Here is a 24504-nt window from a genome sequence, read left to right as displayed (position 1 = left end):
AGTGTTTGGGGGTCCAAGGCCAGCTTGGACAGTGCTTGGAGCAACCTGGGATAGTGGAAGGTGTGGAGGTGGAATGGGATGAGCTTTAAGTGCCTTCCATCCTAAACCATTCCAGGGTTCTATGATTAATACTGGCAATAGAAAGCAGATTTCAAGGCATCTCCTTCAACCCTAATTTTAAAAGTAAGCTGAGTTCAATACCTTCAGAAATTATGCAAGCAGAAAGAACAAGTAACACACACCAAGCCAATCTGACATCCTGAACAGTCATGAAAAGCACCATCAACTCCACATACACAAATTATTCTTTCAGCAATCAGTTAAGTAGAAATATAAAAAAGTTTTTCAATATAATATGGCTACATTCTGGTGCATTCATGAATCCTATCAGCTTCCCTTTTATTAACAAGATTCATTTTCACTGTTGGTATTAACATGACAACAAAATGTAAATGATTTAGGAAGTCTTTCTCAATTGCTATATAATGATAAAAGGGGAAAAAATTCTCTTGTATCAAGTTCGTTATTAAAAAGGATAAGTAAATAAATCTATAAAATATTCTGTTAGTTGCTGGGAAACCTCATTGTTGATATGACAACCATGGCACAGAAAACCAGATTACAGCTTCCTTCAGATCTCTGGGGATTCTACATTTTCATTAAGGAAAGTGGTTTCTATCTGCTATGCTACAGTGACACCTACAGAAAAAAAAAAAAAAAAACAAAACCAAACATTTAAAGTTGGGGCCATGGGCAGGAATTTGATTAGAGATCATTTTTAAGTGCTGCCTAACCACCCTTGTGTGTGGATGCAGTAAGTACTGTTGGAAATCCAGCACGGAGGCTCTGCAATTCCATCTGCCAGTCTTTTAGAACCCAATTTATAAACGTTTTCATGGCAGTCATGTCAGCAAATCACGCCAACAGCAAGTTCCCAAGCAAAGTTGGTTATTGAAACTGCTGAGTCCATGCTGCTAACATGCCTTCAGAGGCAGGGAGTGTTACACATTTCAAAGGCTCAGCGCTTTTCCCCCCGCCGTGCTGCTGAATTTACAGACAGGAGCATCTCCAGAATCTCCTGCTGATTGTGCAACTTGTTCTCTCTTGAAAACACACTCAAGACTCCCCTTCTGCTTTTGCACAAGGAAGAAATATTCCTTTTTTCTAGACCTCTCTTCCTCAAAATTAAATGTTCTGGGAAGTTCTGGCACAGCTTTCATGGTTGACAAGACTTTCAACATCAGATTTGCAGAACTCTCATTCATTCAGTATTATATTCTTGAATCCTCAAAACCTGACACACTATTTCCATTTTCCTTTTCAACCAAACAATGGCAGAACAACCTCCTCTTGTTTCCTGTTCTGGTCCTTTAACACTTTCAGGTATTGCAGTTGAGGAAAAGTTTAATGACATTAAAGGCTTCAATGAAGGAGCCTCTTTCTTTGAAGGAACAGAAAATCTTGAGTCACTTAAAAAAAAAAAGGCTTAATTACATTTCCCAATATAAAATACAATTAATATTGCAATTTATACTTTGTTTTCAGTCAGTAAGAGCTCCAAAGCCAGAGGGGAAAGAATTTGTAAGGTTTATTCTCCCCCATGTTCAACATAGAGATAAAATTAGGAGCAAATACCTAAAGCTTGGACATAAATAGGACAACAAACAGCTCTTGAAGCTGCCTTTATTTACCCCTATCCATTTAACCTATTGCTTTAGGATAACATTTTCTCAACATGACCTCAAGCTGTGCCTGCCCCAGACATATTTGTCTGCTAAACTGTACAGATGACATTTATTTGCACAGATCAGCCACTCTCAGCACTCTGAGCAGACCAGAAGGGCTCTAAGCAGGGCTTGACACCAGCCTCAGGACTGCCACCAATTCCAGGCTGCAGCAAAAGCCTCTGTAGAGTTCCCTTTGAGTCTCTAAATAAACATAAATAGTCACCAGAAAAAGTTACCAGCCATAAAACTCTGTTTTATTACTCCCTGCACTTAAATGTTTATTCAAACTCACAGATGGTTCTTTCTAAATCAAATGAGAAATGAAGAGAGACAATGAAGCAGAAATGTTGTGGCTACTCCTGGAAGAGAGAAGGGTTCCTTCCCACCTCACTGCTAGAGAAGCTGGAATGGGTCAGGAAAATGCACAGGGATTTTGGATAGACACAAACTCCTCCTCTAAAGGAAAGGCAACATTTTTTTGCTGTCACAGCAAGAGTTAAACCCGACTCCATTACCTCTCCCTTAGAAAGCTCCTCACATTCCACCTCCCTTAAATTGCTCCCTGACTTAAGTAATCATCTCCTTCAGGCCCTTAAGCAACGACTGGAGCTGGGTGAGTGAAAACCAAATTTCATCAGTACCAGCCGAGGTAGCTCAGGAGAAGCAGAGGTGTTTCTGGCAGTGTATAAAACATTGGCAGTTTAGAGAGGAAGGAGCCCTTTCCCTTCTGACAGGTTTTTAATATTTCCACTCAGTGTGTCTGAGTGCTGCCCCAGGCATCCCAAAGTTTGCTGCACGACATCATTCATTTCAACAATTCTATCAGACACGGAAAGCAAAAATAAAACACATTAAGAAACTATCAAGTCAGGCAAACTTGTGCTCCTGGGGAATCCAAATCCACATTCTCTCCTTGTGAGAGCTCTCACCGAGTGCTATCACTGCTGGAGATGCAGCCAAGTGGCCAAGTGAGTGTTCCTATAAAAGCATGGAGGTGGATGTGTCCAAAAAATTGAAGCACTGATGGCCTGAGCTGTCCATCACACATCATCCAGTGCTGTCTGACAGCAGATTTTTCATTTCTTTCAGCACCTGAAGAGCTGTGGCTGATTTTCTATCAGGTAGCAGGGCTGTCTTGAGGCCCTCTGTGGCTCTCCCATTGCTGATGTGTTCCTGTTTCAGCTTCCATTATTTTTCCAGCTTTTTACCTGTGTCCCGGGTGCCTCGTGCTGCTGAAGAGACAGGCACAGGCTTTGTCCTCTCTTCATCCTCCTCTGTAGCCAGGAGAGAGGTTGTGCAGTATTCTCAAGCAGCAGTGGTGAAATCAAAAGTAGAAAATTTCTTTGCAGTTATCTGACTTTTGGAGCACATTTTAAATTGATCATATTTGAGTCATTTTAAGGCAGTTTTGCAGGTTACACTCAGGAAACCAGAACTTCCAGAGCATGCTCAGGCCTCTGTCTTTGCTGTAAAATGAGCTTTACACTTTGATTTGTTTCCTTTTGCTCTTTCTTTTGAGGCTTTGGACTGTGGATGCTGGAAAGGGCTGGATGTAGGCTCAAGAAGCATTTGGAGAATGCACTCAGGCTCAGGATTCTCTGAATTCTCAGGATTTTTGGGGCTGTCCTGGGCAGGTTCAGGAGCTTGACTCAATGATCCTGTGGGTCCCTTTCAACTCAGGATACTCCATGATTTTTTCAGGAACAGGAATTTCAGGTTTCACTGTCTGTCTGTGGGGAGTTTTTGTGTCCAAGCAGAATTTCAACCAGTCCCTGTTCTTTTTATCATTCAAGATAAGAATAGATTTATTTAATTCAGATCACGTTTCTTCCTCTTATTTCATTTTCTTTGCACAAAACAGAGTCTCAGCTTCCATCTCAACACTCAAAACACAGCATGAAAATGTGCATCACTGATCTAAAGAAATGCACATGCAAATTCCCCTTCTGTAATTAATTAAGCACTCCTAAACATAATCTCATTCCAGGAAAGTCCAAGCACAGCTTTTCACCTGTTTTAGGTGCTACCTGGACATAAACCCATCAACCACTTCAATAATGCATGGGGTAAGAGAGTAGAATTTAGATTTCTGCTCAAAAAGCACCTTTAAATTAATTTTACCAATTTGCTCAGACACCTCACTACCCTTCAGCTATTAAATGTGAGTGTAAAGTACTTCCAAAAGCCTCACTCTGAAATCCCCCCATTTCTGTTATACACAGAGGCACAGGCACAGAGAAAAGAGAATTTGATCAGGTCAGACACAGAACACACCACACAGAATTCAGTTATTACATACTGGCCACAAATCTCAGCTTTCAGAAGGCAAACGTCACCCACACCTCCACAGGCCAGAACAGAACCCTGGCAGATGTGTTTGGCCATGAAAGAAACCCAAACATTTCCATCTAAGTGAGGAATATTTTTGGCCAGCAGGGCACCAGGTAAGTCAGATGAGCTTTGTCAGCTGTGGAGCTGACAACGCAGGATATTCCATGGAATAATAACAATCCTACCTGGCTGTGGTACCCCAGCACCTCCCTCCATCCCCTGCCCCCACAGAAACCTGAGCCCAGCCCTGAGCAGGCAGGAGCAGCTGCAGTGCTGGAATCTGATGGAAAGAGCCAGGGCAGAGCCTCCCCAGCATCCCTGGCCCCGGCACTCAGGGCCTGGGATGTTCACTGATCCAAGGGGAAAAATTGAAATACCTGAGCTGGAGCTCATTACAGGGGACAACCATCCCCTCCCAAACCCCCCACAATGAAATTTGAGGCAGTAAAATCATTTTGCCTGGATTATTAAATCAAGAAAACACTGCTGATACCATTACCAGGGGCTAAGGACTGTTTCATTTTACTGTCTAAAAGAGCAGCCAGCCAGCCAGGTTACTTTACTTTTCATTTTGCATGCACTGAGACACAACTTCACCTTCACAGGACAACGGCAGCAAACACCACAGCATGAAAAGCAATTTTCTGAGTGCAGCATTCATCCCACAGACTGAAACTCCTACCAAAAAAATCAGGATTCAGTAACTCCAAATGTCTGAATTAAGTACCCAGCTGTTGTGGTGGGCCCAAGATCCTGAGGCAGTCCAAGGGAATCATCCTCCACAGACAAATGAGAGCTCTCAAGATTAAAACAAAAAGCCACAGAATAAAATTGCTCACAGGTGGCCAGCAGCAAGCTGGATATAAATTGGATTAGGGGATTGTCAAATGTAATATCAACTGTTCTCTAGCAAATGGGCAAAGAAGGTCCTCTCCACTCTTCTGTGTGCTCAGGAAACTACAGAAATCACATCCCTGCAAAAAATACACAAATTCTTTATAATTTATTGAATAGCTTTAGATTTGTAACATAATACAGCACTCAGAAAGCAATGGAAGATAAATCACTCCTTTAGCTCAGACACAGAGTGTTTCCAGTTACTCAACTACTCCTCAAAGAAATGATTTACTCTTGCAGAAAGCTGAACACTGGACAGTAAAAAAATCATTTAGCTTCCATTTACTAACTTAAAGTTCTGCCACATGCTGCAGAAGAATATTCTGCAGCTAATTTTCTTAATTTTAGATAAATTTCAGCTTCAGTGCCTGTCTTAAACCCCCAGTATTTAAAACAACTTATTTGAATATTCTGTGCAGGCATTAAGCTTTATTGGAGGAATAAGAAACTACACAGCAAATTTCCCCCCAAATTTACCAACTTCTGCTGAGGAGTGTTGCATTCTTCCTCTCTCTTTGTCAAACTGTGCCATTCTTGATGCTCTGCAGTCTCATTTTCCACAAGCATCTTTGATCAAAAGCACCCAGATGTTTCCTTCAGGCTCTGCCAAGTGCCAGATTTCACATTTTTGTGAAGTCACAGAAGTTCTGTAACAAAGGAGGGATTTTATGAGCGTTATACAGTCAGTCTTCAAGGAATCTCAGAAGTCATTAGCTTCATCACATGGACTGGCTGCATTAAACCTCTCCTAAATTTAATTACATTACTAAACAATGGAGCTACCACAGCTTTTACAGCAAACACAGCTGGAGCCATAAAAAGGTGAATTAGTCACATCCTATCCTAAGGACCAAGGGGGATCTCCTGCCAGACTCTATCTTTGATCAGCTTAGCAAAGTTTTAATGTGAGGTTTTAATTGCTGCCTCTCATTTGATATGATGACTTGAAAGAAAAGCACTGATGGAGAGAGAAGATCCTTTGAAATTAAAAATGCTGGTTAGAAATAAATACATTTCTGATGGTCAAATTAAAACCAAAGTTAATCTGGAAGTGGGATAAAGTTTCCATCTTGACTCTTAGACCAGCACTGTATAAATGGCAAAAAGAAATTAACAAAAAAAAAATCAAATCAAAATGAAAAAAACATGTGCTGCCTGCAAAATACGGCTTTTCATGGAGAATTTCCTTCCCAAAGAGGAGAATTTGGATTTTCCCTCCACCATTCCATCACCAGTGCACTGCACAAGTGGCCTAACTCTGCTCCATGAGGAATTCCAGGTGTGGCAGCTCAGTTGCCCCTCAGCCACATCTCTGAGGGAAATCAGAGCAAAGATTATTTCCAAAGATTATTTCCCAACCAGCAAATTCAGAACTCAGCCATGACTTTGCCTAAGGTTCCTTCCCACCCACAGCCAGTCACTCACTTATCAATATTCTGTTTCCTCCGTCACACTGGAATTTCTGCAAGCTCCCACAGCCAGTTTTAATTAGAATATTCTGAGTCATTTTGCATCAGCATCAAATTGTCACCTATTTACCTCCTTTTCCAGGCCTTGGAATTGGCCTCCACATGAAAACCTGTCCTTCAGTTCCACCTCTTTTTTAATGAGTTGTGAATGCCTAAAAAGCCTGATTTTTAATCCAAATGCTTGTTCAATTTCCTAAACAGCTTTTATATATATTTCCAAGAGGCTTTTTGGGAAAATCTTTACATAATATGTAAATTATGTCACCCTGATACTTGTTGACTTCTCCCAAAATCTTCCAGGTACTGTTTATCTTCATAAAAGTCACAGAGATAACTCCCAACATCTGTTTGTCCATTCCCCCGAGCACCTGATATTTTTATGCTGTGCTAAGTCAGATTTGAATTCAGCTCCACACTGAGACAAAGGCTGGGGGGAGAGCTCCTCCCTGCCATTCCTCCTGCACCCAGGCAGATCTAAGTGGTGTCCCACAGCAGCAGCCTGGTGATTTCACATTTTAATTCCCTTCCAAGTATTGGGTGAAGACCATCTGGTCTTTGTGCAGTGCTCCTGCTCAATTTATTGATTTGTCTCAAAGCTCGAGGATGCTGAAGAGAATAAAGCTGTCACAAAGGTCAACCCAGTCCAACGAGCCCTACAGAAAACACATTTTGCAAGATCATTTACCTTGGAAAACTCAACTACAGATGTGATGCCTGGTTCTGTGGGGTTTTGCCATCATTCTGGCTGGGTTATGTGAAGGAACAGAAGGGAATCTGACCTAAGTCATAGTACTAAAGCTGCTCTATAGCCCAAAATTGTGCTACAAATCATTTGCATTTATTAAGCCATTTACTTTTATGCACACACCAGCTGAAAACACATGAACACGGGGTTAAGCATCTGTAAATACATCCCTGCTCTTGCAATAGGTAATCTCTCCATTTTAAATCCACTTTCCCTATAAAAAACACACATCAGTCCCTCAGTTTTACAGTCTCACACATTCTCTTTATCAGTACAATTAAACCTACTTTGGTTTTCTCTCTATTTCTCCTTTCGCAGCTCCCCTAATCTTCTAAGAAATATCCTGGATCTCAAGTTAATTTTATTAGGGTTTTGCCTACTGGATGCTGCATTTCTAATAAACCAAAATAAGTAAATCACCCTCATTGGATGGAAATGGACACACCTGAAGTTGGAATTGTACAGAAGAAGTGTTTAGTGCATCCTGCAGGAGCTTTTAGTTCCTGGCTGCCACACACACCAAAGAACAGCCATTGATTATTTGGGTTTCCTGACCTGAGCTGGGGCCCAAGAATTTGGAAGGGAGCAGCAGCAGCAGCTCCCTGAGGGCTGCCAGGCAAACAGGACCTGAGGGACAACACAAAGGAGCCAGGACCTGCTGAGGGACACGGGTCAGGCACTGCTGAGCAGCAGGGAATCCACACAACATCAGGAGAACCTTCCCCTGCCTGCAGCAAGGGCTGGGTGGGGGGAAAGGCCTGGATACCTCAGTGCTGGAGGCCACAAATTTCTGTGAAAACTGAAAAAAAAACACAAAAGTCACCACTGAAGTCCAACTCTGCTGGGGAATCAGCCACAGGTTTTTGTTGTCTCCTCTCCTCTCCCTCCAGGTGTCCATTACCAGCTGCAAGGGGAAGGAAAAGAACAGGGGAAGGACAAGAAGCAAAGTCTGAGGAGCAAGGACAAAAGGCCTGCTGCAACAGAGGATACAGAAAAAGGAACTGCAAATGGTGATTTCTTTATCTTGCAATGCACTGCACCTCGATTAGCACTGCTGGAAGGAGAGGGAGCCAGGCTGCTCAGAGAGCACAGGAGAATGTGGGAGGAAACTGGGCCAGGTCTCAGCAGTGGCCAACACCCACAACAATACTTTCAGAGGAGATTTTGGCAGCAGGAGTTTATTCAAAAACCAAGGTAAAACCATTGGGCTGTTTGCTGTCAAAGAGGATTCCTGAAAAAGCACTTCTAATCAAACCAACACCTTCACTAAGCAAAACAAACAAAGCCAGCTACAACATTCCTCAGTTATCTTTATTTAATGTGAACCGCAGAATGGAGCTGTCACATTCAGGTGACAATTTGGTTGACGTTTTGACACATCATTCACACTCAGAGCATTGTTCTTCTCTTGGAAGCAAACAGATTTTTGCTTTAAATAACCCACTTCATGCAGAGATACTTGCAGGCACAAAGCCTCGGGTGTCATTCATGAAAAGAAATGTTTAGCTGGGTTGTAAATTATAAGACAACAGAATTTGAATCAAAATGAAGAGTCGAGTATCGAGTGGATGCCACCAAAAGGAGACATTAAACTTTTTTTTAAGCAGAAGTAGCAATAGCACCAACCAGGAGAATTAGAATTTTCAGCACGTTTTTCCTCCAGCACTTGTTGAAGCCCTGGAAAGAGTCACTGGCAGAGTGAAATGGGCACCACCACCCAGCTCGTGCTGTGCATCCTGAGCTGCAGGGGCTGCACAACACTTGGAAACAGGAGAGCTCTGCCAGGGGAGGATTCACTCATGTCAAATTTAGCCTCACCGTAAGAAAATAAATGCTGCCAGTAACAGGCATCCAGTTCCTTTATGCTATTTCTGTCAGGGAAAAAAAAATTCTGAGAGTGTTTCTTTGTTACATTTAATTTAAGTTTGTGCCTATCTCTATATTTAATGTCTCATTTTGACTTAAGTCCTCCTGTGAAGTCTTACTGTGCTTTTGAAAATCACTCCAAACTGACAAAGAGAACATTCTCACCTGAAACAAAGCTCATGCCAAGCCTCACAAGGCTTTGTTCCCCTCCTTTGCTTATTTACATCCACACAATTTAGGAAATCAGACATTTTCTAAAGGTGTTTTATCTCAAGGCCTGTTTCCCTTTGGGGAAAATTGAGACTTTGAGGACAGGGTCACACAACAACAGCACAGGGAACAATACTGGGAATAGAACTGGGGCTCCCAAGAGAAGAGAAGAGAAGAGAAAGAAAGCTGCTCACCCCTTTTAGCCTTTCCAGACCATTATCCACAGAAGGCCAGAATGGTTTGGGTTGGAAGGGCCCTGAAGCTCATCCTGTGGCCGGGCTGTCCCACGGCAGGGACACTTCCCCAGCCCAGGCTGCTCCAGGCTGGCCCTGCTGCCTGTTCTGGAGGAAGAACGCAAAGATGGCATCAGGGATTCAGAGTTTTTCCAGTGGAGCTCTCCCCCCTCCTTCCCGAGAGATTTTCCCTGGAAAGGACACCTGGCCCTGGCCATCCTCCTTCCCTGGATGAGCTGTTGATAATCCCCACTGCCCCCAGCTGAATTCTGCCTGTGCAGCCCACAGGACAGAGCCCCAGCACCAGCAGGAATCTCTGCAGTGCTGTGACAGTGACAGCCCCGTGCCTTGGCAGAGCATTTAACACCCTCAATACCTCAGGGTGAACCACAACTTTTGCTCTGTGTTTAAATTGATCAGCTTCTCAGGCTGCTTTGGCTTCTGAGACCAGGGTTTTTTTTGATGACATGCTGAGAGCACAGCTGTCTGGGCAAGTAATCTGCAAGTAATAAAACTCTGCAGTTATTTCTTGGTCTGATTTTTGACTCAATGGAGAAAAAAAAAAGCTTTTGTTGAGCAGCAAGCATTCTATTTTGTTTAGAAAATTGTCAGGAAAGCAGCCTCAACATTCTTCAGCTGCCTTATTAAATGTAGATGCCATGCAAAGCAGTCCTGATAAACACCCTGCAGCCAGATCAAAGTCCTGGAGTGAAAAATAACCCCCAGTGCTGTAAATTGTCTGTCTGGTGTGATTTTCTAAGCACTCCCCACATGCTGTGCCATAAGCCTGCTACTAGTGCTGCCTCCCAGCTCTTATTTCTGCAGCTTTACGTTGCAGGAACGATGTAAACACAAGGGATGTTAATGTAGGAGTCAAACATCCCAGTTTTCACAGGTTCAGTAGAAAATGCTTGAGGGAAGAGGAAGGAAAATGGTTTACTTTGAGATGATTGGGATATTCAAAGCGTTGTAGACATAAGTTATATAAGCAAACTCATCATCTTCCACAGAATTACACTGCCAAATAAATTCAGGTAGAAAGATTAACATGAAAAATATTCTCTAGGAAGCTGTTTTGACTTTCCAAACAGACATCATGCAGCATAAGAAATGTTATGTGGTGATGCTTTTCCAAGAAAGTTCAGCAAGTTTTAATTTGTACTGCAGAAGGGAATTGCAGATAACTACAAAACACTGTCTTTTCAAGTGCTGTACATTAGAAAGGTCTGGTAAATTATGAAAAGATACTTCATGCCCCCAGTGCAATTCAGAAATAATAAAGGGTAACCATCACATTCCTGTGTTGGTTTTTGATGAAGTGAACAACATTTGAAACTCCTCAGAACATGAAATCTTCTCTTTCACACAGTTTGTAAAACATCAGGATGATTTCCAGTACCTTTAAAATCCAAGTTATGCTCTAATTTCAAAGATTTTCCATGAAAATAAGTTCTTTCCAAGCAGGCCTAAAAAACTATTCTAAAATTCCAGCTTGCTCAGCAACAATAATATTCCTACCTCCACATGTTATTTAACATTATTGTTAGTTAATCTGAAATAACTTTGGCCTGGGCGCTGGTGTCATGGTTGAGCCAGTCCTTAAACCTTCAGCCTATTCCCTGATCTAAGCAGTTCTTAAGCAGACAGCAGAAAACAGCTGAAATTGCTTAAATACCTCTGTCAACAATGAAAACAAGCAAAAATATTCCACAGAAAGCAGGTTATTGGCTCCATCCAGCCTGCATTTCCTACAAACAGAGCAAACTCTGATCTGTTTGATTTAGGACTTTTTTTATTTTTTTAAATTTATTTAGCATGTCTTTCCATAATGGCTATGAAGCTTTCCAGCTTGAAAACTGCAAATCTCATCAGCTTGCTTAATATGGACATGGAAATTGAAGTTCAGGACTGTGCTCCATCAAAATGGAAAATGTGGGGTTTTCTCCCCATTCCCATCTCAAACCCACACATGAATCCAAAGAGGTTGTGGATTTTGAATCCCTGGAAGTGCCCAGGACCAGGCTGGACAGGGCTTGGAGCAGCCTGGGACAGTGCAAGGTGTCCCTGCCCAGGGCAGGGTGGAAGAAAAAGGTTTTTAAGATCCCTTCCAACCAAAACCACTCTGTGATTCCATGAAAATTCAAAGCAAGCCATTGGAAAGGGCCATATAAAGACCATTTTTACATCCAGTTTGAGATTTCCCACTTTTGGCTCCACCACAAGAGGGAAGATTAATTTCCAACCAATCTTTTTTAAACACTCCATCTTCCTGCATGGGAAATATTTGTCTACCTACAACCAAGCTGAAGATTTTATTTCCACCCACATTAATCTTGTGTGCACAGCAAGTGAGCACGAGGAACTTAAACAGCAAAATGTGAGAACTTTTGGCCTGAAAGTGCCAATGCTTCCTCGCAATGAAATTTTGCACGTCTGGGAAGTTCTTTTATAGTTCTATCATAACTTTAAACAAGAAAAGATGGACAGGGGGTTGTAAAATCTGGGTAATTGAAAAAGGTTTTAAAGCAGAAGTCAAGCCAGCCACCAGCTCACCCTGGGCTCAGAGTCTGCTCCCTGTACCAGAGCATTTGTTTGAAGATTATTTTCTCAGCTCTCTCTTTCTCAAGCAGTTTATTAGCCTGAACCCTGTGTCCTACACCTGAGGAAGTTTATAGCAGTGGAAAGATGCTGGGAATTATTTGCAGGAGCTCTTCTGTTAACAAAGCATCCACAGGAGTGCAGCTCCTGGCACTCCAAGTCCTCTGTCCAAACCCTGCCTGTTCCAGTGACCGAGCAGGGGCAGGCCCCGGATCCGTCACAGGGAAGAGCAAAGACTCTGCAGCACAAAGGGCATTTTCTGAAATGGATTCCAAAGTCATTTCAACAGTGACAGCAACAATGTCACCGAGAACAGGATGTGCTTTTTCACTGGCAAGCCTCCCACAGGCTTTATCAAGAGCAGATTGGGGCTGTCCCTGATTTCATCAGCCACATTTGAGCCATTTGCATGATCTGTGCTGAAGGGGAGGCCAGGATATTTGCTTTTTACCTGGTAATAAAAAGTAGGAAAAAGAAATCAGAACCGTTATCTCTGCTCCTATTTTGACTTCCCTTCTGAAAAAATAAACAATAAAAGCAACTTGTCATCCTTTAAATGGATACAAGCCCTAAAAGTCACCTTAAAAATGCAAAAAAACCAGGCAGGAAAGAAGAGAGGGGAGGGTTGTACAGGAAAGCAAAGGTTGTGTCTATACCTGCAGCTCTTTCTGATTTAAAAGCTGCTGTCACAACTCTGTTCTCTCACCTGATTCTGAGGTCCAACATTTCTGAAGGCTGGGTCACCTCACCTACCACAGAAATGTAGCAGAATGAAACTTTAACCTTCATTAACAGGTTGGCCAGCAGAGAAATAAACTGTGCAAGCCCAATAATTGGAATTAGGCCAGGTGATGTGATACCTCTCTGCCTCAAAAGTTGCTGGTTTTTGTTTTTTTAAAAAAAGCTCTTTTTTCTTTCTTTGTAGCTGGTGTTCTTATTGTGACCATAAAAACTGGTTTTACAGCACTAACAGCTAAATGCAAATAACAGCAGCTGTGTTTCAAGCAACATATGATGTATCTATTGATAATTTAATAGTAACTCTAATGTAATATAAGCAGGAAAATTAAATATAGTAGAGGAGAAAGTATATTTGTATTTGGCAAGCTCCAGCAGCCAGACAAAAATAATGCAACAGAGCATGATTTTTCCAGGCTGTTTCAGAGTACTTTAGGAAAAGTGTTCACATTTTTCAAACTGAGCCACATTCAATTAACTTCTCTTCAGGTTTCCCTGTATAAATGATTCAAACTTCCAATAAAACCATAAAATAATTGTCAGGGCTCTGGTGCAGAAGCAGCATTGGTAGGAATGGTTTGTGGGCACCACACCACGGGCCACTGTATTTTGATAACTTTTCATTCCTCTCAGTCATTGCCCAATTTACAGCATTTTAAGGTTATAAACAGAATTTTGGTAGATCTAAGCATAATTCCCCACTCACACTGATTCCTCCCCATCTTTTTGCAGATGTTTATTTCAGAGTTCTGCATCCACTGTTATTGTTTTATGGCACAGAAAACTGGCTACAGCAGGAAATTAATGAAGGCCTCTCCCAATGGAGAAACGAGTTCCTTTAACCAAAAATCAGCACATCTGCAGGAAATTTAGCACAGAGAAGAACCACAGCAGACAAAGGAAAACAAAAATCAATTGATGGAGTTTTATACTATTTCAACTTGCAAAGTAAATTTTAGAAAAATAAAAAGAAGTAGCACAAGAAATGCTGCCCCCCAAAAAAGAACCAACTTAAAAATTATGTTTGTATCCTTCAACACAAACATTGGGTAATTTTTGTTGCATTATTTTCAGAGAAATACGTGATAGACACACACTGGGTCAAATCCTAAAGGATTTGCTGAGGCGTTTTTGTTAGGTTTGGGGTTGATCTCCAGACTTTTTAGTTAAACTAAAATAGAATCTAATTCATACCTAGCAAGGTTTAGCAGTTCTTTCTGTTGCGTATTTGTTCCTTAACCCCTCTGCTGAAGTTCCTTTGGAAATCAGCATTGGAAACCCCTCAGTTTTACTGAAATAAATCAGTTTTTCTTTGAGGGTCTTTACATCCTTCAATATATTGAAAACCAGTTTTTTTATTGGAGGGTTCCATTCCTTGGGCTTGTTAACTAATCTGTATTATTAACATAAAATAGATTATTATGTTTCCATCCCTTACCAAAAGCATAAGCATATTAAACAACCTAATTAATCCTAATTAACTAGAAAGTCATGGAACACTTCTCTTGACCAAAATCATTTAGAAATGCCCTTGTGTTGATGGCTTGCAATTTGCAGGATTCATTTTTGAAATGAAAAAGACAGATGTATTTGTCTCTGATGCAAATGGTCTGGATAAATTAAAACTAATTGGGTTTATGTGTTCCTGATAATTAAATGAGATGCATGTAAGCTATATTATGATGGAGGAAAGAACAACTCTTAATTTTTATAAATGAGATGCAGCAAACGACAGCATCTTAAAGTCTACTAAAGGGTAAAACCAAAGGGTAAAATCAAAGATTAAAACAGCTCTGCTCTGGAGCAGGGAGCAGAAACCTTTACAGTGTTTGCAGTGGAATTCATCCCTTGCTGCTTGAAAAGAAACATCAACAGGAAAATCTCAATTTTCACTGTCCAATCTTTGCCATCCCTGTGTGCAAAGCCAGCTGAGAAAGACTTTGTGTCTCTGACTTGGAGGAGTGGCCCTTCTCCACCAAAATAACAAAATCTGGCAGCCAAACTGCAGCCAGTTAAAATATTTCAAGGATTCCTGGTAAGCTGGTCTGATTTTGAGCACAAGAAACATTTATTTTACACAGTAAACCTGCTCAGTAATGGGAATTAGGTTATTTGGTGAGAAGCAACCACACAGATGTGGGTCAGGATCTGGCATCACAACAGCCCCTGGACAGTGTCAGGCTGATAATTCATCATCCTCTGATCCTCTCTGCAATGCACTGACAGCCTGAAGACAAGGAAAACAGCAGTCTGGGAATTCCAGCACTTGGAATTTGGGGAACTTGTGTTATTCCCCTTTAAATCACTGTCTATCACACTGAGAGCAGAAAAGGGACACATTCCAAAAGTCAGACACAAGTGGAGCCTGCTCCAGGAGTTCTAAAACACTTCCATATATAATGAACGTGATGTCCTCTCTCAAAATCCAAATGGATGGCCAAGGATTTCGGATTTTTGATTTTGTCATTTCCCAGGATTTATGTTTTATACAATCAGGTTACTGAAAATCAATGTACACAAAAAGACAATCTCACCCCAGAAACTCCAAAAATTAAACTGGTATTTCATTCTTTTCTTTTTCTCTAAACAGACTGGAAAGATGATTCTTCTGTGCAAATCCCTCAGCACTTGGCTATGGATCAGGCTCCCCTACAACAGGTACAGGTAGAAATAAAAATAAAACCTAAAAGAAAAAAAAATGGACATTATCATTTGTAGATTGTCTTGGTACCAAGAAATCATAGAATGGTTTGTGTTGGAAGGGACCTTAAAGATCATGCAGAGAATTACATTAAACCACATTCATAATAATAAACAGCTTTCAACACCAGATTTGTTCTGTTAGCAACAAATGTATCACAAAACTGCAGCAATTCAGATGCTCTTCTTGGTCTTCTATTTAGAAAATCAGTTCCACCACTATATCTTAAACAGAGGGGGGAAAATCAACACAAAATATCTTCAAATGTTTTAAATTTGGAATACAAAACTGAGATTTATTAAAATCACCACTGCCTAAACAGAGATCACTAAATGCATTGAAGGGAGCTTATTTTTAGCTCAAATTTTATTGGACATGTTATCAGAAGCATTTTCTTCTTTCAAGCAAAAGGGATGGGAAGGGAAAACTTTGAAAATCAGATGTTGAAAGCACTCAGTGACTTTCTGGTTATCTCCAACAAGCCCAAATTTAAAGGATTACCCTGCCTGCTGAGGGCTGCAGGCACACACTGCAGCAGCAGCTGCTTCATCAGTTTTCCTGTTAAAAACACTTGGGAGCAGCATGGAAGCAGCCAGGCTGTCTGTGCCAGGGAAATGAGTGTAATAGGAATATTTGGAAGAGGAACTGAAAAAGAAAGGTTACACTGATGAGAGAAAAGCACTGGCCTCCATCTCCAAAGCAGAACACCTGCTTTGTGATTTTATTCTCCCAATTTCTGACAAAGAACTGCTGTAATAAAACATCAATATATGGTAAACTCTATAAAGAAAACTGAGGTGGAAAATATGCCCTCACCTTAAAGACACGAAATGAGGCAGGAAATCAAATCAATGGTCTGTTCAGCCTGATGCCTCTAGTTTGTATGAATTAGGGTGGCTGAAGTATTTTTTCCTGTAAAAGAAATTGTTGCAAAGATTACAGGGTTGTCTGGTATTAGTGCAGAGCTGCTGGGGGGGCAGATAACACCTCAGAGTCCAGGGCTGTGGCGAGAATCCAAACCAGAGTGGGTTTAACTGCCACAAACCAAATAAGAGACTGGAATGCATCCACTGATCCATTAGTGAAGGGCACCTGCCACCTCTGAACACAGAAAAGCAGAATTTAAAGCTTCTCTTTCTACAGGAAAATTTCTGAGGATAGCAATTCCCAGGAATTTTAGAGCCTTGCCGGGCAGTTCACCCATAAACATTCAAGAACAATTGTCAGACAAAAGCTTCTGATTAATCCCACTTTCAAAATTTCCCAACACAAAAAGACAAATCTTTGTCACTGCTTTTGATACACCTTTACTATCAAAACTAGGGGAGAAGGAGGAAGTTTTCCTTAAAATCCACAACTGAGGAAACAAAAGAAGGAAAAAGCCAAGCACATGAAGGGAAAGAGAACTTTAAAGCTAAGCAAGCTGCTGCATCTGAGAATCCTGAAGATGTTAGCTAAAGATACCAGTTAGGTAATTTCAAAGCCACTCAATTACTGGGTACAATTAAACATCTCCTCAACAAGAGAGCAGAAAATCCCCAAACCCTCTTTACATCAAAGCACCACACTGGCCAAATGACCTTTTACAGAAATTACATTAATTGCATTAAACCTTACACTTTCTGGGGAGCAGGAAGAAAAAAGCTCTTTAGACAACACAAATACAGCAAGTTCAAAAGGACAGTTGGGGCTGTTTGTTAAAATTAAAACCACCCAGGATGATTTTAACTGCATTTCTTCTTTATTCTTTTAATTATCAAAGGCCTGTAAGGCAGTAACTTACAGCACAGCTGGATTTGTCTGGACACAGATCCCTCTGAACTGGAATTTTGGAGCAGGGAAAGAAAGAGAATTCACTCCCAATTGATTCTGAGCAGGGGTTTGCTGCTGGTCTGGGCTCCCTGCTGGAGTTAGGAAGAAAGGAGTGCAGCAGGAGAAATTAAATGTACTGTGGAAAGCTGTTAAATTCTATTCTGCAAGGTGCAAGTCCCTTCTAAAACACGTGACAAAGTGTACTTGACCTTAGAGACAACTCCAGTGCTTCTCACCACAAACCTGATCATACAGAGACCCCAGTTTATCCCAGTAACACCCCTGGTGTGGCACCTTCCAGCTTGGCAACATAAAACCACATCAGGAGACACAAAATTCCATCTACAGGCAAGAAAACTTACATTGAATTAAAAATAATAAATAAAAACAATCCTAAAAAATAGCAGCATGAGAGTACTTCTCTTATTCTGTTATTTCTTCATAGTAATAATAAAAAAAGTCAAACCAAGGTATTTTTTAGAAGTTTTAATGACAGCTTTAGAGAATATTCCTTAGTGAATGATGTCTTGAGGAGCACTTAAAACACCTCTTGATCTTCTTGGTCTGACTCATACAAAGGTGGAGACTGAGCTGAGTTTTCCACGTTCACCTCAATGCCAGAACCTGCTGTTTGTCCTCCAGAATTGCTTCCTCATCATCCACCTGGCTTTCCTCCCAGTCCCTTCAAAGAAACACACCCCGGTGATTTCCAGCACCTCCAACTCCCCAGGTTCTCTGCTTTAAGCCTTGCTGACATATGTTCACATATGTTGAACTAAAAGGCACAAAAATAGCTTTTACTGGAGATTTTGTCAGTACAAGCTACTCTAATTCAGCTTTTCCCTCAGTTTTTGTCACAAATCTCTGAATCAGCTCTAATCACAGCATGGAGTTCACTTCAGTGCTTCTCTGACTCTTGCTGGTTATGAGATCCCAATAAAAACCAGGAAAAAAAAACCAACTTTAGGAACTTTCTTTTATCCAGTCACCTCCTCTGTGTCCAAGGCAAAATAACAAATATATTGTTATTTTGTTATTGGTGAGTTAGAGGTTGTTAGCTCACCTGCCCACAACTTTTCAGAGCTACCTCACAACCCAAGAGTGCAGATGATTTTTAAGAGATTTACCTCATACATCTCAGTGCTAATTGAAATTGAAAGCCCCATAATCCCCATATTTATCATTTGGAGACTAAATAACAAAATACATTCCTCAGTTCTGACTCTGAGCTGCCAGACAAGGGGCTCACAACACCAAGACACCACACAGGTCATGCTGACATTTGTAATTAGCAGGTAATCCATAATTTGAGAGTTGGGGTTGTTTGCATTTCAGTTCTGACATGGTTGGAATCTTGAATAACCTAAAAACACACCCAGCAAGTTGAACTTACCCAAAAATATCAAATGTGTTGTGGTCTTCCATCTCCAGAGTGTTCTGCAAATCTGCATTTCCAAAGATTTCCTCCCAGGCTCTGCTGGAGGAGGTTCCATCTTCACAAGTTAAGTTGGAACAATTTTCAGGGCCTGAAATGGTTTAAGAGCAAATATGAACAAAAAGAAGCAGTATCTCTACTATCAGCTTGAAAAAAAGTCACAGTATTGACAAAAACTTGCCATTAAAAGTCTCAAACCAACTCTAGCTGATGAAAAATATCACTGCAAATTAAGATTCTACTTTTCCATATATCTATAACTTTTTATTAACAGCTATAAATTCACCACTTCATAGTTCAGAAGTACCTTTCAGAAAAGTAATACGTGATTTAAGTATTCTGCACAACACCACAAACTCTGTGTGAGGGGAAACACTGAGTGATTGCAGAAAGCTCAAAAGTTTGGTTCCTTTTTTTGTAATTTAAACCAACATGAATAAAATATAGACCCTTTCCAATATTTTCCCGGGATTCAAAATTGACAGCTTCGATTTCTGCACACAGCATTATTTAAATTAAAATGTCAACCTGGTTGCTCATGATGTGAGAAATAATGTAGAGCTACATTTCTTGGGATGGAGACAGTTGAAATTGAGAAAGGTAACACAAAAGTGCAGATACAGTTATTACTTGTGTCCCTGTTTCTTTGAGTTCATATAATCAGACTTGATTCTGTAGCAGGAAGAAATCCTTTATTAGATCACTCCTAAATTGTACCAGAGACTACCAACACACACAAATACAGAAACTTCTTCTAGAGAGTTTATTCTCTAAATATTCAAGCTAAGAGAGGAGCAAAAGGGCAGCAGCAGAAGCAGAAACCAAGCCAAATAAAATGGAATATTGGTGATAGCTGAAAAAAGGTAATTTTTAACTCTTAATTTTTAACTAAAACCTATTCTCACAAAAAAAATTACACAAATTAAGATATAAAAATGACATATTCACCAGTGTCTCCATTTTACCCAATTAAAATTAACCTAATTAGGAGCTGAGAACCGTGGCTGTCCCTACCAGGCCATGGCATCCATGCTGCCATCAGAGGAGGTTGGTTCTGAGCCTGGAGAGCATTTGCAGCTCTGCTCCGTTGACTTTCCAAGACAGCTCGAACTACAGAGTCATCAGCGAATTCACTCAGGCTCCTTTCACAAACCCACTGCCCATCTCCTGAAACCAAACATTGGTAGAGGAATTATCTGCAGGTTTTGTGTTAATATCCATTTACTCTTCCCACATTTAATGTGTGAGTTAAAGAAACCATACAACAAATTATTTTAGAGATATATAACAGACGAAAAGCCTGATTTCAAGTGATGTATTTGATCAGATGAATGAAGTTCACTTGTTGTTTCACATACACCATGAAAAGCAATAGGGACCTCATGGAACCCTCTTCTCAGGGGATGTATTTATAAAAATAAGGATATAAATTTATATTTGCATTGCCTCAAGGTAGGGAGTTTATTTTATCCCTGCCCAGTACCACTTGTGTGGTGGCACGACTGTCACCGTGAAAGTGACTCTCAAAGCAAGCTGGGTGGAAGGGAACTGAAAAATGATGAGAAATGTGTGTATTTGATGATTTATTCACACACCAGTACCTGGAAAAGGGCTCCTCCTGTCCCTGGGGCTGGAGGCAGCAGAAAGGGAAGGAGGAGCCTCCAGCTTTTCCTCTTTAGGGTTTGCACCTACAATGAAGAAGCCTTCAAGTCCCTGATAAGATGTAGGACCACATTTCTGTCTTTTGGCCACATCCTGTAACTTGAATAAAACAGAGAAATTACATACAGGAAGGGAAACAGGAGACTTTATAAACTGCCCCTGAAAGTTTAGATTAATAAAATGCTTCTTTCACAGAACTCAGACTGATTTTGACAGCCAGCTGTGACATGTTCATGAGGATGATGTTTTTGTTTTAAGATATGCTTTAAAATCCTAAAATCTTCTCATGTTGTGAGAGTTTGAGTCTGTTCTTTCAGTGGGGACATGAAAAGCAGATTTTAATTGTGTTCACTTTTAAAGGAACACAAGTGCTTTTAAAGGAACAGAAAGGAAGGTGATCACTGTTTAACAATGACTCCAAATTTATGTCCCAACCTTTTCTATCATTTTTTTGCTTTTAATTTTATTTTCAGCAAACAAGGACCTGAATAATTTCTTAGATAAGACTGAGCACCATTTTTTGGTCACTCAGGTGAAGTACTGTTAATACAAACATGGGAAGAGCTGCTGCTCCAACACCTTTTTTATGTCTTAAACAAGTTTGTTCTCTTTTCCTTTTTTTGAACATTCACAGAAAACTGGCAACACAAACCAGAGCCTTTCATCCCCTACACATCAAACACAGCAGGCAGTGACAATCCCCTAAATCTAAAGCAGATAAAGCAACATCCTTCATCTGGTGAGCAACTAAAGATATCATCACTCACTGCTGAAGATTTTGGAATTACAGGTGAGACCAAACTGTGGCTATTGCAGACACTGCCCAGCTCTTGTGGCTCTCTGCTGTTTTTCTGCAGTTCAGTCTCCAGGAGATCTCTGGTGCTCTTCAGTCCAGTCCCAAGGAGATCTTTGCTCACTCCTTCAGGGGGCTCAGAGATCTCCTCAGGAACTTCACAGGGGCTCAGTGATCTCCTCCCAGCCTTTGGTTTAATACTCCCCTCCTGCACTGCATTGATTTCAAGATCACTGCAGACAATCAGTTTTTCTATAAGAGTGCAACAAAATAATGAAAATTGCAGTATTTGTAATGAATATTAATTATAACCTGCAAGTCCACTACATTTTCTTCATGAACTTAAAATACAAAATCGCCATTAAAGAAGGGCAATTGTTGAAATTTATTAAAATTTCCTTAAAAGCATTATAAGGTTTGAAATCCACCCTATCAGGCTGTGAATAACTCTGTAAATTGGTTCTGTTATACATGTTTATCACAGTGCTCACACAGCCCATCAAACTGTAATAAATCAAATTACGATAGCCCAGAGAATGGTACATAATTTAATAACCTTTAATTATTTTTCAGACCACTGTAGTTGACTACCCATCCTAGATGAGAATAATAAATTGAACACATTTATGTGTTCAGTTTATTATTATTTTAACTTATTGTTATTACTTATTATTATTTTAACTTTATTATTATTTTAACTTTTCACATTTACCTTGAGAAATTTCTTTAGGAGAAACAGGATTTCTGTTGAGAGGAAAAAGTAAAAACTATTAAGTGTCAGCTAGGAAGTTAAATGGAAAGAAGAGCTTCCCATGGGACCCATTTCTCTTTTAAGTGGCTGCTTCTGTGCTGTTGTGGTCTGCAAATGCTGAGCTTTCCCAGAGAAAGGGGAAAAGACCAGAAAAATACAAAAGAGCAAAACAGGTCACAGTTCACCAAATAATGTTGGGAGATCAGAGGAATTGCAGAAGTATCAGTTACTGTTTTTGTCTGGAATTACAAGGTTAATTAAGTAAAAGTATCTAAAATGTGCACAGCACTGATCTATGGTAAAATCTGTATACAAGTTCCTGCTCCTGCTGAGGCAAGAGCTCAGAAAAGAGAAATTTCACTAAAACTCAGGACAGGCAAATGCAAAGAAATGCATCTTACATGGGTTAGGATTTCAAAGTGATGCCTCTCTAGCTACAGGCAATTAATATTCCTCAGTGGCTTTAAAACAGTGTACACTTAAATATAACTGCCTGCAAAGAAAAGCCCCATTGCTCAGGAGCTAACCCCAAATTTGGGATTATTTCTGTTGCTCCCCCACAGTCTCTGCATTTCTGATACCTTCCACACTCCAGTGGGGCAGTTTTTCCTTGCTGATTCATCCCCACAGCTCCAGTTTCTTCCACTGAAGAGTCTTCCAAGTCCTTGCTATGAGACTGAATTAAAAAAAAAAAAATAAAGAGACCCACACTCAGCAACAGATTAACATTTTTAAAATAAATTTAAAAGTTTAAAAAGTGCTGAAAAGCTGCCAGACTTTGTGTATAAATCCCATATAGTGCAGGTCCCTGAACACAACAGAAAAACAAATTACAGAGAACTTTTGGAATGATCAATTTTCCACATTTGTATGGAAAATAAACAATGCACCAATGTTTTTCCTTATTGGAACTTATTTAACTGTTGCTACTTTAAGCATTTAACAAATCAAGGCTTGAACAAATCAGTTCACAGTTGAGATCCATGAAGTCCTTTAGCAGTACTCACATCATCAAGGAACTCAATTTTCAAAGAGGACTCTACATTTTCAGAAACAGAGTTGGATTCTTCAACTCTATAAACAGATGCCCAGTATTTCTTCACCTCTTCAGCTGTGAAATATAAATAATTTCATGCATTTCAGTTTTTCCTGTTCAAAACACACTCATAAAACACAACATTTTTATTCTTTATGAAAAATAAATTTCTCCTTTTGTTGTTGCTGCTTTTAGCAGAAACTGGTTAAGAGTAGAAACACTCAGCAACCACAGAAAGGAAATCTGAAGGAAAAGGTGTTTTAGATGGAATAAACAGAAATCTGTTACACCTGTTAACTCCTCAATGTCACCATCATCATCATCATCTCCTTGTCCCCCTCCTCCAGCCCCAGCCTGGTGAACACTCAGGGCTTGCACAGGCCTTGAATCTTTCATGCAACTTGCAAAAAACTCCTCCACAGGAGCTCTGAAACAGGGAAAAAATAAAAACTAAACTTATAAAGTCGTATTTTTAAAAATATATCCAAAAAAAAGAAAAACCCTACCAGCCTGTTTACTGGAGCAGCATTAAATAACTCCTAATTTCACTGAGGTGCCTTTGCTCCTCAAGAATTTATAAAACAACTCTGTGATGTCCATAAACAATCTTGAAGATTTCCTTTCTCTATAAAACTCCTGAAACAAATGCCCCAAAATCAAGTAACCAAATATCATAGGTAGTCTCCAAATTCTGCAATGAATTCTGAACTCTGAAGTGATCAAGTCTGGTTATAATCATTATTTTATTAAAATAAAGCCCCCTGTATATATTCCCCTTAAGTCTTGATAATATATCTGACATTTTCAAAGTTTCATCTGGATTTTGTTAATTCAGTATTTCTGAATTCCTTCATTAGGAGCAATAAATCCAACAATACCTTCTGTATTTCTTCAGCAGGAGTTTCTCCATGTAGCTCAGGCCATCCTTCTGGAATTCCACATGGATGGGCTCCTTCAGAGCAGTGACATTGGTCTGTACCTCACAAACCCCCACAGGCTCTGTCAGAATTATTTTTTAAAAAATATACAGCTGTTGAAGCTTATAAACTTGCTCTTTACCTACATTAGCCTTGAGTGAACATCACATTTGGGCCTGTGCTTAGCTCAGCCTTTGCATAACTCCAAATTTTAAATGGCCAGCAATATTATATTTAAAGAACACAGTCAGCAGTGGGGGCAGCCACAAAAACTCATTTATTACAGATTACTACACTGGAGCCATAGAAGGAGTGGAGGGATGGAATTCCACAACTCCACAGATGAAAATCCCACAGAAAAGAAGAAAAAAAGGGGGAAAAAATCAGTTTAACATTATTTTGTACAAAAAGCCACCATCCATGGACTAGAGGAACAAGATACAGACTGGATTTGCACAAATCCAATCAGACCAGAGGAATTTTCCATATTTTTCCATGCATACTTCAACTGATTGCAGCTTTTCATTGGGACAAAGAAATATTAAGAGCTTGTGGAAGGCAAGCAGAAAACGTGCTTGGATAG

General features: G+C 40.2%; 1 protein-coding gene across 10 annotated transcripts in view; it reads right to left on the bottom strand.

Annotated features, from left to right (window-relative positions):
• Positions 1-1504: 1504 nt before the first annotated feature.
• Positions 1505-24504, bottom strand: part of ZBBX (zinc finger B-box domain containing) — a 34229-nt gene continuing 11229 nt past the window's right edge. For 5 of the 10 annotated variants that reach the window (XR_010081559.1, XR_010081565.1, XR_010081561.1 and 2 more), the window contains exons 10-23: positions 23883-24003; positions 23295-23431; positions 22976-23079; positions 22550-22644; positions 21930-21961; positions 21192-21469; positions 20364-20523; positions 19777-19929; positions 18721-18853; positions 16332-17669; positions 15349-15497; positions 9440-9586; positions 5433-5602; positions 1506-5032 (exon numbers count right to left, since the gene is read on the bottom strand). Coding sequence is in view for 1 of the 10 variants with exons in the window: in XM_063408352.1 (XP_063264422.1) it covers positions 17934-18009; positions 18721-18853; positions 19777-19929; positions 20364-20523; positions 21192-21469; positions 21930-21961; positions 22550-22644; positions 22976-23079; positions 23295-23431; positions 23883-24003 (1289 nt within the window). In the remaining 9 variants the exon portion in view is untranslated. The other 5 variants (XR_010081564.1, XR_010081567.1, XR_010081562.1 and 2 more) reach the window with 5 other exon arrangements.

The sequence above is a fragment of the Prinia subflava genome, chromosome 11 (assembly GCF_021018805.1).
Source record: "Prinia subflava isolate CZ2003 ecotype Zambia chromosome 11, Cam_Psub_1.2, whole genome shotgun sequence".
Lineage (NCBI taxonomy): Eukaryota > Metazoa > Chordata > Aves > Passeriformes > Cisticolidae > Prinia > Prinia subflava.
This window is presented reverse-complemented; position numbering and strand designations above follow the sequence as displayed.